The sequence below is a fragment of the Aedes aegypti genome, chromosome 3 (genome assembly GCF_002204515.2).
Source record: "Aedes aegypti strain LVP_AGWG chromosome 3, AaegL5.0 Primary Assembly, whole genome shotgun sequence".
Taxonomy (NCBI): Eukaryota; Metazoa; Arthropoda; class Insecta; order Diptera; family Culicidae; genus Aedes; species Aedes aegypti.
This window is the reverse complement of record NC_035109.1, coordinates 142656920-142672852: the sequence shown is the minus strand read 5'-3', so window position 1 is coordinate 142672852 and position 15933 is coordinate 142656920. Positions and strand designations below refer to the sequence as shown.

Sequence of the window (15933 nt, the reverse complement as noted above, 5' to 3'; positions counted from 1 at the left end):
GCTTGCAATGTCGATTGACCTATAGCTATAGCCCACCTAAAACGAAGGCAAACGTCAGTTTCTGACATAAACCGCAGTTTGTCACAGTTGGTAGCCCTGAATTTATTTTGTAATCGAATATTTGACAGCTCAAAACTCAGCCCGATTAGTGAAAGTCTTTCACTAGGTGGGCTACGGTTTTAGTACAACGAACGAAAGTTGACTGTAGTAATTCTGGGTTTCTGATAGGCATTCTAGATTTGTTATAACAATTCTGGGACTCCGCAAGCCATTCTGGGATTCTTTTGGATTTTGGGAATATTGTAAATCCGGTATTTGATCTGGCTATTAATCTTTTGAAATTATTCGGGTATCTTCAAGACGATATTTCTGTAAGAATCTCAGAGATTTTAGTGAGATTCCTGCAAACTCTGGTCCGAATCTTTGGAATTCTTGTAAACTTTGGATCCCTTTGATTTTCAGTTCCATTGGGATTTATGCGTAGTATGCACCTTAAAGGCAGGTTTGCTACTGACAAGAAAAGGAATCGCCTATCTCGATGCGTGGAAAATTTCTTCCCAGAAATGGTCCAGAAAATCACATTTTTCTGATCGCAGTACGCGGTTGAGAAGAAATGTCATTTCAAATGGAGCTCTCTGTAGGAAATTTGTTGACCCATTCAGTCAAGGAATTTCTTTACTTTTCTTGAGCGGAACAGCATACTTACACACTTAGTTTTTTTCTCGTTGTTCGGTAATTTTTTTTTACCGGAAACGTACTGTAAAAAAATATTTAACTGAAGTTTCGGTATTACAAACGAGATTTACCGAACATCCTTGAATATATTAGAAAATCAAAACAATATTCGTCCACTTTTACCGGAATCGTCGTTTTATTTACCGAAAAAACTGTAAATCGTTTAGATTCACCGTAGACTGTAATTTTTTATCGTACTTCAGTTCATAGTGCCACAACGCTTTACCGAACAAATTGTGATTTGATATTTTTGAGGCTGCCATATTTGTTTTGATGTGCTAGTCAACATGATAGTATCGCATCCAATACCATTTGATATTCTGTGTTGTGGTCATGGACACTGTTTTTTGAAAAAAGTAAAACTACAACAGCAGGATGAGCGCCTGGAACTACTTTTCCGTAAGTATGAGCTGAGGGATTGAATTAAAAAACCTATTTTTAAGGTCGAATAAAATATTTTCGTTGTAGCATTCAACAGCCCAATTACGGTTCCGGATAAAATCGTCACATTAACGGGCATAAGCATCCATGACGGAATCGGTGGCGCTTTTGTGCAAAAGCACGCGTTCGAGTTGTTGGTGATGCCGCTGGTGGTTTCCCATCTTCATAAGCAGACAAGCAGTTCATCTTCATACGGATTTAAAACGAAAACGCGAAATAAATCGATGCACATTTGCTATCAATATGAAATTTATTGTTTTTATTTTGTTTTGATCATCCTATTCTATTCCGACTGCCTGCTGCTACGAACAATGCGTTCGGTAGTTTATTTTACAATAGGGTCCTAAAGCCCTGTCTCAATTTTATTAGCAAACGCTTAAGTTTAGGGCAGAAACACATGTTTACTCAAGTTTTAAATGATTTTCATTGGTTTAAGTACAAAAAAACATTTTTTTTATGATTTTTGAGATTTTGTCACACCCCTTGGTTTAAACTCGAATTTTGGGTATATTTTGTTTTCCGTGTCCCTTCCGAAATGTCAGATAGGAACAACCCCAGTGTTAAAACTATATGCCCTGTAGCATTTTTGTCGAAAAAGTGAATGTCAAACAAGATCACAAGTGTCAAGGTTGATATTTGGAACCATTTTTAAAATTGAAGTTAAAAAATGATATAGCCGTTATTTGAACGGGAAAACTTGCTAAAGTAGTTGCAAGAACATGCTCTTTCGTATTATTGAATAAAAACGAGAATTCATTAAACATTTTAGGACCCAATTCGTTCGGTAATAATTTACGAGCATACTGTAATTTTTTTGACAACTGCGTGTCGATTGAAATTACAGATTGTTCGGTAATCCTTAACTTTACCGGAAGCATTACCGAGCGCTCAGCGGTTTATATTTCGGTAAAAAAATTACCGGAGTCGGTGATATTTTCTAAGTGTGTAGATTAAAAGTAAAGCGCTCAAGTAAAATTTCTCTTTTTTACCAAAGAAATTTTGACAGCCGATCCATTATGAGCGAAGTGTCACTTTTACTTGCGGAATAATTGAGCGACACATTTTTCCGTACAGAAAAGTTACAGCTTCATTTAATTTGTACAGCAGGGGTTACCAGCGTTATGAAATCAACTCTACTTCTTAGCAGCGTACAGCTCAAGTAATTCCTTGACCGTTTCTTGTCCTATCCTTTTGCACAGTACTTATGATCAGCGTACCGGCCATAAGAACGGGGAAAAATAATTCGCGGCTCGGTGAATATTTTTTAACACTTCTGTCGTCGCGCTGTTGTATTTTGTACAACACTGCTGAAAAAAGCTCGCTTTTTGTTCACAACAGCAGCGTGGTGGTGCTGACGGTGGCAAACCGCGCGACGACTGAAAGGTTAAGATTCTCAAAGATTAAAAGAGCATTTTTGCCGCACCGCCACCAAACCGGATCGCGCCAGTGAGACTCGCGACGCGTCTCAACTCGCCGCATTTTTAGTGTGGCGCTGCATTCTTACACGATAAAAAATATATATGCTAAATAGCGTAAAAGTCATACTAAGATCATATTTGGTCTATTCAATCCTTTCAATGAATTTTCATGAAATAAACGACTTTTATAGCAGCGTATGCATGGTATGCATATTTCGCTAATAATAGTCCAATGTATTAGGGCCTGTTCACAAATTTCATAACGCCAAAAATGGCCATTTTCAACACCCACCCACCCCCTCGTCACGCTTTTTGTATAAATATTTTTACGAATTTTGTATGAGCTGTAACATTTTGATGACACCCACCCACCCCCTTTAGCGTTATGAAATTTGTGAACAGGCCCTTATGATAGGTAATTCTATAAATTGCTTAAAACTATTAACTATTTTAGTTTTAGTTGAAAAAATAAAAACAATCATCGTTCATATTTAGAGAAAATTGTATTTGAAAAAAGGGTTAAGGATGAGCTTCTTGCCAACTGCTTACTTTTGTCCTTTTGTCGTTCATTTGGAATTTTAACAAAAATGTGCAGAAAAACTGCGGATTGAATACAGGACGCTCATTGCTTGATTGCCGCCATGAATGCTTTGCCGGGAATATTTCCCACCGTATCCTGACTCCCACATCCAAATTTGGCTTCGACGGGGTTCTTGTGTAATCCATTGGGTTCCAGGATTCCGTTCTCTGCGAATCTATGGACCAGCTTTGTTTTTGCAGCACGCGGAAATCATCCAACTCTTTCTCCTTAGGGTTCATTCATTTATTTCATAACGCTGAAAATGGCTAATTTTGACACCCACCCACCCCCTCGTAACGCTTTTTGTATGAATGTTCTACACATTTTGTATGAGTCGTAACATCATGAGGACACCCACCCACCCCTTTTAGCGTTATGAAATTTGTGAATGAGCCCTTACAATGACGATTGTCGTCTTGCACTGCAATGAATTCCCGGATCATATTCCTCCTCGTGTGGTTCACAAATCGGTGATATATTCGTGGATTTGGAACAAATTCCGGTCTACCTTTTACCGAAAAGCAGTATAGTATTACAAAATCGCGCGCCTTGGAATGTGTTTCCTGCTGATCAGGTAGAAATCTGGCAAATTTCCTGCTGTCTACGTCTACTCCACAGAAATTTCCTGAAACATATTTAATATCATAATTAATTGAGCTCAATACTGTTTAAGCTAAGTATGCTGTTCCACCCGAGAAAAGTAAAAATTTCTGGCCAAGAAATTTCGTACAGTGAGCTCCATTTGAATTGACATTTCTTTTCAACTGCCTACTGCGATCGAAGAAAAATGCTTTTCTTGAGCATTTCTTGCAAGAAATTTCTCACGCATCGATAGGCGATTACTTTTCTGTTGGAATGCATACTTCGCTGTATTATTTAAATTACCTCTTAACAAAACTCCATCAGTACGGTCTTTGGCTTTACTACAGATTAACAATTTTCAGCGAACGTGTCGTTGCTTGCTGCCTGGAAATTTCGATGAATTTCGACAAGTCCAAAGATTAGAAACCACAACACTTATGTACATGAGGAAATAAACCCCTAATATTCATTGCAACGTATAACATATATTCATCGTGTGCATATATGATAACGCATAGCAAATGATAAAAATAAAAAATGTCAACGAAATATTAAACCACATTAAACATTAAGCTATTCAGTATTTTCGATTTTTACCGTGTACGATTTGCATGACCACATCGCACTATTCACATATTAGCTGCGACGCACGGGTCCCGAGAAAATGGCCCATTCACAAATGGGTGTCCTAAAATTGTTACAACCCATACAAAATTTGCAGAATATTAATACAAAAAAGCGTTACGAGGGGGTGGGTGGGTATCAAAAATGACCAGTTTCAGCGTTATGACATTTGTAAATAAACCCAAACAATAATTATAAATAAATGTTGGTCTCGATTTCTACCGGATACATAATATCACAGACAAACAGACGTAACAGCTAGAACGATGATCAATTTCAAACATAATCACGCGAACATTTATGCCCAATGCTAAACATATTTCATTTGGCCAACCGTGAACTTGGTGGCGATAGTGAGCAAACGTCAAACTCGAAAGTGATGCGGGTGCCACGAGTGGCCAACTACCAAATATTAGAATTGGGCGCTATTATTGTGTACGATGAAAATTATCAGAGTGTTACGTCTGTTTGTCTGTGATAATGGTGATAATATATTGAACAAATATTATATCGTACACTAAGGGCTTATTCATAAATATCATAACGCTGAAGGGGGTGGGTCGGTGTCCTCATGATGTTACGGTTCATACATAATTTGTAGAATATTCATACAAAAACCTTTACGAGGGGGTGGGTGTCAAAAATGGCCATTTTCAGCGTTGAAATATGTGAATGAACCCTAACTAGTATTTTCGTTCTTCTCCGTGTACCCAGATTGGTACCATGCCTTTTTATCAGTGTAGAGCGCGCAGTTGACCTAACGGAGGGTGGTCATAACTTTCCGATATCCATTTCTGATGTTTTGTTTGGATATGAAAATAGTTTACCTTGCTTTTAAAAACTTTGATAACCGCAAAGAAGAAGCAGAGGAAGCGCTCCGATTTGTTTACATCCTCTCCGCATCAAGCATCAGAAGGTACATTTTTATGATCGTTGTGTTTCGTGTTCAAGTTTTTGAAAAATCAGCGAATTTAAGTGACTGTACCAACAAAGCTATGTCGTGTAATTATGCCGATGGTTTATCAGATTACCAGAACAAGGGCATATTGGGAGTTCCAGAGGTATGAAAAACTAGCATTCAAATTTCCTTGAATTTACTCCATTTTTTTTATGGTAAAGATTTTTGACGACGCGGAAACAGTGGAGGAAAAGTGCGAACAGCTGGCAAAGTGGATTCTGGGTTCGAAACATGTTGTGATTCACACCGGAGCCGGGATCAGCACCAGTGCTGGGATACCGGACTTTCGCGGGCCCAAAGGCGTGTGGACGCTGGAGAAGAAAGGCGAAAAGCCTTCGGTGAATGTGGCTTTTGATGAGGCCAAGCCAACCAAAACTCACATGGGATTGAAGGCTCTGGTCGAGGCCGGATTCGTGAAATACGTTATCAGCCAGAATATCGACGGGTTGCATTTGCGGTCTGGGTTGGGTCGTAAATACCTGGCGGAATTGCATGGGAACATGTTCATAGAGCAGTGCCTCAAATGCAGGCGGCAATATGTGAGAAGCAAACCGGCGCCCACCGTTGGAAAGAAATTGACCGGAGAGCTGTGTCGGGGGACGAAAAACTCCCGGGCTTGCCGGGGTGGCAATCTCATCGATAACATTCTGGATTGGGAGCACGATCTGCCGGAGAGCGATTTGGACTTAGCCTTCATGCATTCCACGCTGGCGGATTTGAACGTTTGCCTCGGGACGACGCTGCAGATTGTTCCCAGTGGGAATTTACCGCTAAGGAACAAACGCTACGGTGGCAAGCTTGTTATATGCAATTTGCAACCGACGAAGCATGTAAGTGTTATAGCAGGGTGGCCTCAGAGAATCTGTTTTGAAATTCTTACGCGACTATTCCACAGGCTCTTGAAAAATTTCTTCACGCATTACTCTACGACAGGGGTTTACAGCTTTTATTTTCGCTTGCGGAGCACTTATTGAAATAAAATTGTTGCACAGAGTAACTGTTCTTCATCTTCACTCCATTTGAAATGCGGATTTTTTACACTCCTGAATTGATTCTATAAGAGATTTGTTTCTTCAGCAACTTTCTTCATTAAGGTTTGAAGAATGAGTTTTCACTATGGGATGATAAGCTTTTACTTATATCACAGTACTAACGTGTTTCTAGCATTTTTCAAAATTTATCTATAGTAATTTCCATAGAAACCTACATTGTCTTTGGGCCACCTTTAAATAACCACCAAAAGAGCAGAAAATTTCACGAAACACAATTTTTTATGGTAAGGATAGAAGGAAAGATATTGAGTTTTTAAACATTTTTAAATTTTGAATCGTTCTACTAATCAAATAGTTTGAACAATATGTATAAATAAATTAGAAGAATAGAGAAAATATATGCATATGCATATTTGTATTATTTGTATTGCAAATGATAATTACAGGAACTTCTTCAGGGATCTCTCTAGCAATATTTCTAGAGGTTTCTCCGCCGATTCTCTCAAGAAGTCGTCCAAAAATTTCAAGCTCAGCCTTGCAGTCTTCAGTGTCGTGTACTAAACTACCATACTAGGGAGTCGATGCCGGTTATGGACCCTTTGCGTATTATGGACCCCCTACAGAAAAACATAAAATTAACACTCAAAGCAACTTTATTCCTATGAAAATCCACCGGGGGAACTTCGATTACATTGTTAGTCAGCAGTTTCAGGCAAAATATTTGGTTTGAGACGCATAAATACAGATATTTGAACAGTTTTGTAAATGAAACCACACAAGAGGGTCCATAATACGCATTTCCAGGTGGGTCCATAATAGGCTTTTCGGCAGCGAGCCGGATTACATGGGAATCAAATGGAGGGTCCATAATACGCAACGTCAAATTTGTAAACAATCCTATTATGGACCCCGGGAGGGTTCATAATAGGCATTCGGACAACAGTTTTTCAAATGCATATTTCGCTGGAAAAATCGAATGATTTTGTATGTTTCATAGACGTGCTATGAAGTAAAGACGTTGAATTTGTTGTTAGACTCCACAAAACGTATATGCGTCTGAGATATCATTGCGGAAAAGCGTCTAGAATGAATTTCAGCTACTATTACTATTACTAGCATTGAAACCCTACATTAGTTTCCTCTACCGAACTGTTCAGCTTTTGAGGTTTCAGCGGATTCAGAAAATAATCTAGGTGTGAAAGGTTTCATACCAGCAAATAATACAAAAACTTCTTTCAGAAAATCCTACAAGACATGATTAAGAGTGATTTAATTGACTATTTACAATAATTATCTAACCAATTTATCTAGATTTTTTTTTTGAGATCTTTGCAGGAGTTTAAGGAATGTCAACATAAGTTTCATTAGAATTGCTTTAATAAGATTTCCTTTAATATCTCCCAATTTTATTTGTGATTTTTGAAAAATCTACCTGTCAATTTGCTAGATAGTAGATAGAGACATTCTTGGAGTAGTTCCTGGATAAACAAAAATTAATTTTTAAAGGAATCTCTGGGGTAATTCTTGAAGATATTCTCACAAAACATCCTAACTAAAATCTTAAAAGAAATCTTGATCAATTTGTTTTAGGGATTTCTGATTTTCTCGGGTGTTTGGTCACTCTGCTTTAGTAATAATGATATCGCACATAAGATAAGCAAGTTTCGAATCTTCCAGGACAAGAAAGCCGATCTGAAGATATCGACCTACGTGGATACCATCATCGAAAAGGTAGCCAAACGATTAGGCGTGGAAATCCCAGCCTACACGAAGGAAGTGGACCCCACCAAAGCGGAGCCGTGTTCGCTGGAGTGGACCATTCCTACCGAAGAGGTGAAAAGTTTAGATAAACACTATTCAAAAACCGTTCGCGAATGGTCCAAGAACAGAAAGAAAGGCGGCTGCCGGGAGGAAGAAGCTGACGAGTTCGAGTTCAAAAGCAAAAAGTTCAAGAAGGAAAAGGCGGAGTCTAACGACCAGGATGCTACTACGGTGGTCGAAACCGAAGCGGAAGTTAAAAGTGAACAGACCGACGTTGAAGTTGAGTAAACAATTTTATTTTAAACTTGAATCTGTGTTTTAATTGACTATTGTAATGGGTCGGGTGGTCAAATTGTTGCTGGAAAGAAAGTGGGGCGATATTCTAGGAATTAGAGTGGTCCAGCTTGGCATGGAAAATACAAAAAATCTTAAATTTAAAACCTTACACCTTTAAACACCTTTGGGGCCTTCCTAAGCCGAGTGGTTAGAGTCCGCGGCTACAAAGCAAAGCCATGCTGAAGGTGTCTGGGTTCGATTCCCGGTCGGTCCAGGATCTTTTCGTAATGGAAATTTCCTTGACTTCCCTGGGTATCGAGTACCATCGTACCTGTCACACAATATACGAATGCGAAAATGGCAACTTTGGCAAAGAAAGCTCTCAGTTAATAACTGTGGAAGTGCTCATAAGAACACTAAGCTGAGAAGCAGGGTCTGTACCAAAGAGGACGTAATGCCAAGAGGAAGAAGAAGACCTTTAAACAAGAGAAGCGAGATGTTTAAAAAGTATCACTGGTAGCGACTGAGCGTCTTAAAACAGGATCTTTAGAGAAAATAGACTATTATACAGAAACTAAAAATTCCTACAAGTACGCCCAATTTTTTTCAAAGTTTCTTTCGCAGATTTCACAAGGGAAATCTTAAGAGATTCTTCAGATATTTGTTTAGGAATACATTCAGAGACTCCTCCAGAAATTATCCCAGGAATTCGTCCTGAAATTTCGCCAGTGTTTTTTTTTTCTTCAGAATTTGCTCCATAAAATCCTTTAGCAGTCCAACGCTGATATTTAACAATTTGCACATAGATGATCTTTAAATTCTCCAAGAATTTCCAATAAATATTCCTTCAGTAATACACTTACCGATTTTGTTTTGTTGTAACCCTAGGATATCTTTCAAACATTTATACTGCAATAATCCACGAAGGTTTATTCTAGAATCGACGAAATTTGTCTAATAACTATTCCAGAAAATTTTCTAGAAAATCCTAGAGCGGTTTCTACATTGCTTTTTCAGTAATTCTTCTGACCATTTTCATATGTGTTCATTCAAGAATTTCTCCATGGATTCTCCCAAGTGTTCATCCATGAGGATTACTATACCGAAATTTATTATGAACTCTCCCTATGAATTCCTAAATCAAGTTGACCTGCTATTTTTTATAAAGTTTTTCCAGGCATTAGCTCCAGGAATTTATCTAAAGATTTCTCCAGTATTTCATTCAGAGATTTCGTTTCGAGTAATTTCAGGGTTTTTCCGAGTAGTTTCCCAAATAAATCGTACATGGGGGTTGTTCTAAAGTTTATTTGGGGTTCATCCTGCAATTAACCTGAAATTATCAGGGGTTTATTAAACCTTTAATTTTCAGGGAATATCGATACCGGGTACCCCCGTTGGTTTGACCGCATTTAATCTGAATACTTTTTAATTTGACCCCCGATAATTTGCACATCGTTCAGATTAAAATTGGTTCAAACGCTCGTGGAATAAAGTGAAACGGAACTTTGTGGTACGGAACACAGAAGCAAAACGAAACAGCCAAAGAGGTAACCAGGAACACGTTTTTCTGTTGTTTATGGTAATTAGAAGTTAAAATTAAAAATGAACCACGATAGTTTCCATGTAGTACCGTTCAGATTAACGAGAGTGCACGGTAACAATCAGGAAAATTGCTTTGAAGCAATAATCCATGGTAGAATATGTACATAACAAAGGATTTTGACGACAAATTTCAGCTGCGCCGCTATCAAAATGTTCCTTGAGCTGTTCAGTGAGGATCTTTTCGGGTATGAAATTTTATCGACTTCCCAAGACAAGATTGAGATTTATAAATAATATTTGATCAGTAATGGATTCACATATTTTCATGTAAGCTTTTTAAAATCATTCGAAATTTGAAAAACTGAGTTTGGGAAACTGATCTGGAATTATCTTTCAATTTAAAATGTCGAAACATTCAATTTATCAATCTTAGGGCTGGTAGCAGGTCACTTTTTTGAGACTTGGTCATTGTTTTAATGCAAGTCTCTATATTTGATAGTAGGTCTCTATTTTTTTAATTTTTCAATCAAAATGGTCTCTAAAGGACAGGCTCCAGAAAAACCCTCAAAGACCACTACGAGACTTTTCAACTAATTCTTCAAACAAATAATTTCAGATTTTTCGAAGAAAAGCTTCAGGAATTATCCTAGTGGTTTCTCCATGTCACTCCAATCATCAGATTGATATGCAAATGGTCATATACACCTAAACTTCTTCTTATGTAAATTCTATTTACGATATATAACGTCCTATAGAAATTCTTAATCAACGATTGTTAACATTAGCATTAAGCGATTCGTAGGTGGTACAGTCCTAGACCGTTGTATGAGGGTTGCCTCCTTCCCGTCCGTTACCAAATTCAAAGATTTGACATCCACCCATGACTCTTAGACACGATTGACGCATCCTTCAACAGTCGAAAGCTGTCCTGGTTATGTCCTTGCGAATGCTAATGAATGGGACGGAATGATGATTGAACACCTATTTAAGAAAGATGCAGAGAACTCTACGACCTCTCATAGGTGTAACGGGGTATTGTGGAATGTGGAAAGGCCATAGGATACGTTTGGTAGACGTTCTGGTACATATGAATAATATTTGGGCATTGGTTCATATTGGAACAAATTCGCCGAATTCTGCATTTGGAATCTCTCCGTTCAATCGACCGTCCAAATAAAACATGTCTACACACGGGTTTGTGTAAACGATCCTGATGGCATGGATCGCATTCATAAAACAATGTCAGCACATACAAAAACTAAGAAAAAAATAATTCCGGCGACGCGCAAACCGAACTCGCTTGCATAGGCTTTTGAAACACACTCCTTAATCAACGATTGTTAACTTTTATCCAAAACTTTCTTTGAGTGAAGCATCGAATCTGTGGTGCCTTGCATTAACGAGCAGTCGTAAGTAAATAGTTTCACCTTGCAGCGATGTACAAACCTTGTTATTAAGGTTGCATTAGATGACAATTTAATAGTTTTGGATTAAGAGTGTGAATGTGACAGTATAGCGAGGAGTGCGGTTCAGAGGGAGATTAATTGAATGTTGATTCTGTAGAGTGGAAGCCGGAAGTACAGCATAGAGTATCGAGATCTAAAAGATTTTAGAACACGGAACTGTGCATCAGGAAATAGTGGAACACCACAGTGGCGACGAGAATGGGATGTTCGAATGGTGAGTTGTGGGAGTTTCATTGGTTTATCTGCTGAGATGAATTGGATCAAGACCGAAAGGGTGGGTTTGATTTGCACGGAAAGTGTTCGACGGTTGAAGAGGGCTAGCGGAAATTGATAGGGGCCAAACGTTATTGATGTGTTTGGTTTGTATCTCCCAGTGAGTGGGTTAGAAAAAAAAAAGTGGTCTCGGAGAGAGAAACTGTTGATGATCGCTGGTGCAATGCACAGCAATGCTCCCGGAGAGCGCAAGGAAAAGGAGGGTTGGTCGCGGAGACCGAATCTGTTGAAGTGACTGGTGCAAAGCACAGCACTGCTCCCGGAGAGCGTTTTGTATTAAAGAGATTGGTCCCGGAGACCGAAACTATTGTTATTGGCTGGTGCAAAGCACAGCAATGCTCCCGGAGAGCGTGATGGAATGAAAATGGGTCCTGGAGACCGTATTGAGGTGGCTGGTGCGAAGCACAGCATTGCTCCTGGAGAGCGTCTAATCATATGGAAATTTGATCATACCGATCTAATCGGATTTTTTGTGGCTTGAGTGACAACGCTTAGATAAAAAAAGTGGCATTGGTGTCGTGGTTAGCGTGATTATCTCACAAACCAGTCACCAGTCGGTCGGATATCAATTCCCGTCGACGCCTTCGGCTTTTGCATAGTCATAAAATCTCTAATCACGTTTTTCTTCAGAAGAGGTGTAAAGCCATTGGGGCCTTTGTATTGCTGGGTCCGTTATATAGGGATTTTGGTGTATGTGCAGGTTTTCTTAGGCTTTCGTGTTTAGGCTAAGTACCAGATATTGGCGGACGTAAAACTATAAATGATGCCAAAGAGTTTAAATTGGGCAGAAATAGGAGGATGATTTGGTAGCGGCCTGACAGTAAATTAAAGCAATAGGTGCACAAGAGGTTGCAAAGAACATAAACTGGATGGAAAAATTATTAGTTCCGGAGTTCGACACAAATTAAAATAAAGTGAAATAATTGAATACCTTGATCAGAGATCACATAGTATGCAAGCATGAATAACTGTAAAATAAAGATTGTCGTAAAAACAATTACCATTAGCATCCGATGTTAGAAATCAAACCCATGCAGAGAGGGAACGGACCTGGTGTAGTAATTGGAACACACACTTCTCACTTTGAGGACCTGGGATTGAATCCTGTCCCGGAGAAATTCACTAATGACGTTGGAGTTATAGTGACGACATCCTTTGAAAGAAAAGGAATGCCGTTGATCCCGAGAAAAAAAAAACATCGTGGTAAACATAATCATCAGACATCTGTCAAAACCCCATGTTATTGACTACATTAGAAATGCTTGTTATATTACTAGCAGAAAAACAAACAAATGAGTCATGTTTTGGCTGGTGAAGTGCTTGAGCCACAACGTAAGTGAGAAAAAATCTTAAGCATGAGATATGAAATTTGAGAATTTCGACGCTGTCCCAGAGGGAATAATGCAATTGAGAAATATGTGTGAAATTCATTAGATATTGAAAGGTCAAACCGATTGGAATCCGTAACAAAAAGATTTTGAACGAAATACATGTCGATGCTAATGAGCTAATGAACACTAACTGGAAATCATTATAAACTAGTTGTAGAAAAGAAATCGTAGAATTTCAGAAACATAATCAATATTGAAAAAACAAACAAAGCTAAGCTCTTATCATAAATCTTTATTGTAATTATCATTGCTTGGTCGGGAAATCAATGTGGAAGAAGATGACAATAGTGTGTGAACGTCAGATACGGAAAAGGTTGCGGCGATGGCCGCAGATAGACCTCGTTGAAAATAATTCTTGGAAAATGACGAGAGTGTGATTTTTTTATATATAACTCAATATGTCTCGCACTAAATTTGCACTCAAATTGAAGAAAGAAGACAAAATGGAGAAAGAAAAAGGAGTGAATGGAAATGGAATGGAAACGATGGAATTGAAGTCGAAATAAAAACGTTCACATCTCTTGCTATTGTCCAGAATGTTATGGTACGTAAATAATAAAGCATAATCTAGAATGCTGAAGAAATTGAAATGCGATGTATCAGTACCGAGAGATCGAATATAGAACAACAAGTAGTATTCATTTTAATCCCGATGACTATTATAATTCGTCTTAAATTTTATTGGTAATTAAATATGTTTTAAGTAAAACATCATGTATTATGCTGAATTTCAGTCTTGAATGTAACAATTATTGAAATATTTGATTAACATTTCTCATAGAGTGTTTGAGCTAAGGTACTAGTGGTACGTACGCAAATGAGGTAAAACATTATTCTATGGTAGAGAAACCTGAAATTCATTTCTACATTTTTGATACGTGAATATCTTATTAGGAAGACAATTATGTAAAATGCCGAGTTTGATGTGATAACTAGATTATAGGCAAGGAAATATATTTTAACCGACTGAATGGAGGTGCCAGTTGTCCTTTCTCAAGGAATGCTTATAAGTTAAGTATGAGCAAAGTATACAAGAGGTCTATGAGAAAAAAGGAGATGTGGTGCCTTGCATTAACGAGCAGTCGTAAGTAAATAGTTTCACCTTGCAGCGATGTACAAACCTTGTTATTAAGGTTGCATTAGATGACAATTTAATAGTTTTGAATTAAGAGTGTGAATGTGACAGTATAGCGAGGAGTGCGGTTCAGAGGGAGATTAATTGAATGTTGATTCTGTAGAGTGGAAGCCGGAAGTACAGCATAGAGTATCGAGATCTAAAAGATTTTAGAACACGGAACTGTGCATCAGGAAATAGTGGAACACCACAGAATCTACGCGCGTAACCAGAAATCTTTTGAAGGTTTATGAATAGGGCTTACACCCAAGCAGACTCAAACAAACATATTCTACGACGTTTGGAGTCTAACGGCTTTTTGGGATTACCCAAGAACTCCGGTAAGCCTTGGTCTTCAGTGCAACAAACGTAACCAATAATCTCTTGACGATACATAAACAAGATTTTCACTCATGAGGGCTCATACAATATTCATAAGCTAAGTTTAACATTTTCCGGTAATTATTGAGAACTTTTGAGTAAACCCGATCAGTGGATTACAATAGAGTTGTAACAGATTTTGAAACTCAGTTAGCGCGCTTTTTCTAACAAAATATGCTATAATTTTGGCTGGTTAGTAGTTAAAATAACAAAAATAATAACACAATTTCCTCTACGCTAAACAAAATTATAACCAAATATGCTATAATGTAAACAAAAATGAAACTCAATGTGTATCAAATCCAACAAAAATATAATCCATTTGGTTTTTTGCATAATTAATCATAACAAAAGTTGATAAAAGCAATCAACCATATATTTTTATAACAAATTTTGTTACAATTTTGTTTTGAATTGAAACAAATTTGAAAAAGCCTTTGTTATTATAACTGATTTTGTTCAAATTATGTTATGATTTCCTCCATCAACTCAGAGTACTTCTAACAAAAATGGAACAAAATTTGTTATTTGTAACAAAAGTACAAAATTTAAATGTTAAAAAGGTCGGACTAGATTATGCAGTCGAATTTCGTTCGTTGCACTATCTTTAAGTGGGCTACCATTAGTTCTAAGTATATTGACAGCTATAGTAGCTGTCAAAAAACGTTGCCGTTAGTTGGGCTATAGCCCACCTAAAACGAAGGCAAACGTCATTTTCTGACATAAGACACAATTTCTCTGGTTTTCTTTTGTTCTGTGTTATTGAAAGCTCGAAATTCAGCCCGATCACTAAGTTGGCTATGGGTTTAGTGCAACGAACGAAAGTTGGCTGTACAAGATTTACCGGGGTCTCAATTATCCTTGGTTCTATTATCTGGACAAAATTGAATTAATGATTTCAAAGTTTCATGGACTATTTGTTTTTACTCAGATAGACTATACCTATTCAAATATGTAGCAAATTACTTTTTTAACAGTAACACGATTCAATGAAGTGATTATACATATTTTAAGTATGTTGGCTTTTTTGCAGTTCATAATTTTACAACTAACAATTTACAACTAATTTACAACTAAGAAAGCAGCGATAAACGTAAATTTTATTGTAAAAATTGTCACAAACGTTCGCAAGTAATTTTTATTTATTTATTTTTTTCGTCTTAAGTATCAAAACGGCTCAGGGATACCATTTGAGATTTCTTCACTGAACGAGGGTCAAAAACCTGGATTTTTTCAAAAATAACCACAGAGGTTCAAGGTTTTTTCGGTGGTTCTCCCATCGGTTTTCCAAGAATGGAATATTCAACCAGAAACTTCTCCAGAGATGCCTCCAGGGATTTCTCAGGATTTCCTACAGAATTGTCCTTCAGAATTTCTTTAAAATTTTGACTAGGGACTA

The 15933-nt window shown here is 37.7% G+C and overlaps 1 protein-coding gene across 1 annotated transcript; it reads left to right on the top strand.

The window, feature by feature from the left end:
- The first annotated feature begins 5237 nt into the window (after nucleotides 1-5237).
- On the top strand, nucleotides 5238-8401 carry LOC5574867 (NAD-dependent protein deacetylase Sirt6). The gene is made up of 3 exons (XM_001655343.2): nucleotides 5238-5441; nucleotides 5500-6168; nucleotides 8008-8401. Exons 1-3 carry the CDS (start codon nucleotides 5307-5309, stop codon nucleotides 8377-8379), a joined length of 1176 nt encoding a protein of 391 aa, XP_001655393.1. The 5' UTR covers nucleotides 5238-5306; the 3' UTR covers nucleotides 8380-8401.
- The last annotated feature ends 7532 nt before the right edge of the window (nucleotides 8402-15933 follow it).

Bases quoted from the DNA above. Each gene is read 5' to 3' on its own strand.
- LOC5574867 (XM_001655343.2), top strand. From the start codon at position 5,307: ATGATCGTTGTGTTTCGTGTTCAAGTTTTTGAAAAATCAGCGAATTTA. The intron at 5,442-5,499 runs GTATGAAAAACT...TTTATGGTAAAG, and splicing joins GCATATTGGGAGTTCCAGAG to ATTTTTGACGACGCGGAAAC. The intron at 6,169-8,007 runs GTAAGTGTTATA...CGAATCTTCCAG, and splicing joins ATTTGCAACCGACGAAGCAT to GACAAGAAAGCCGATCTGAA.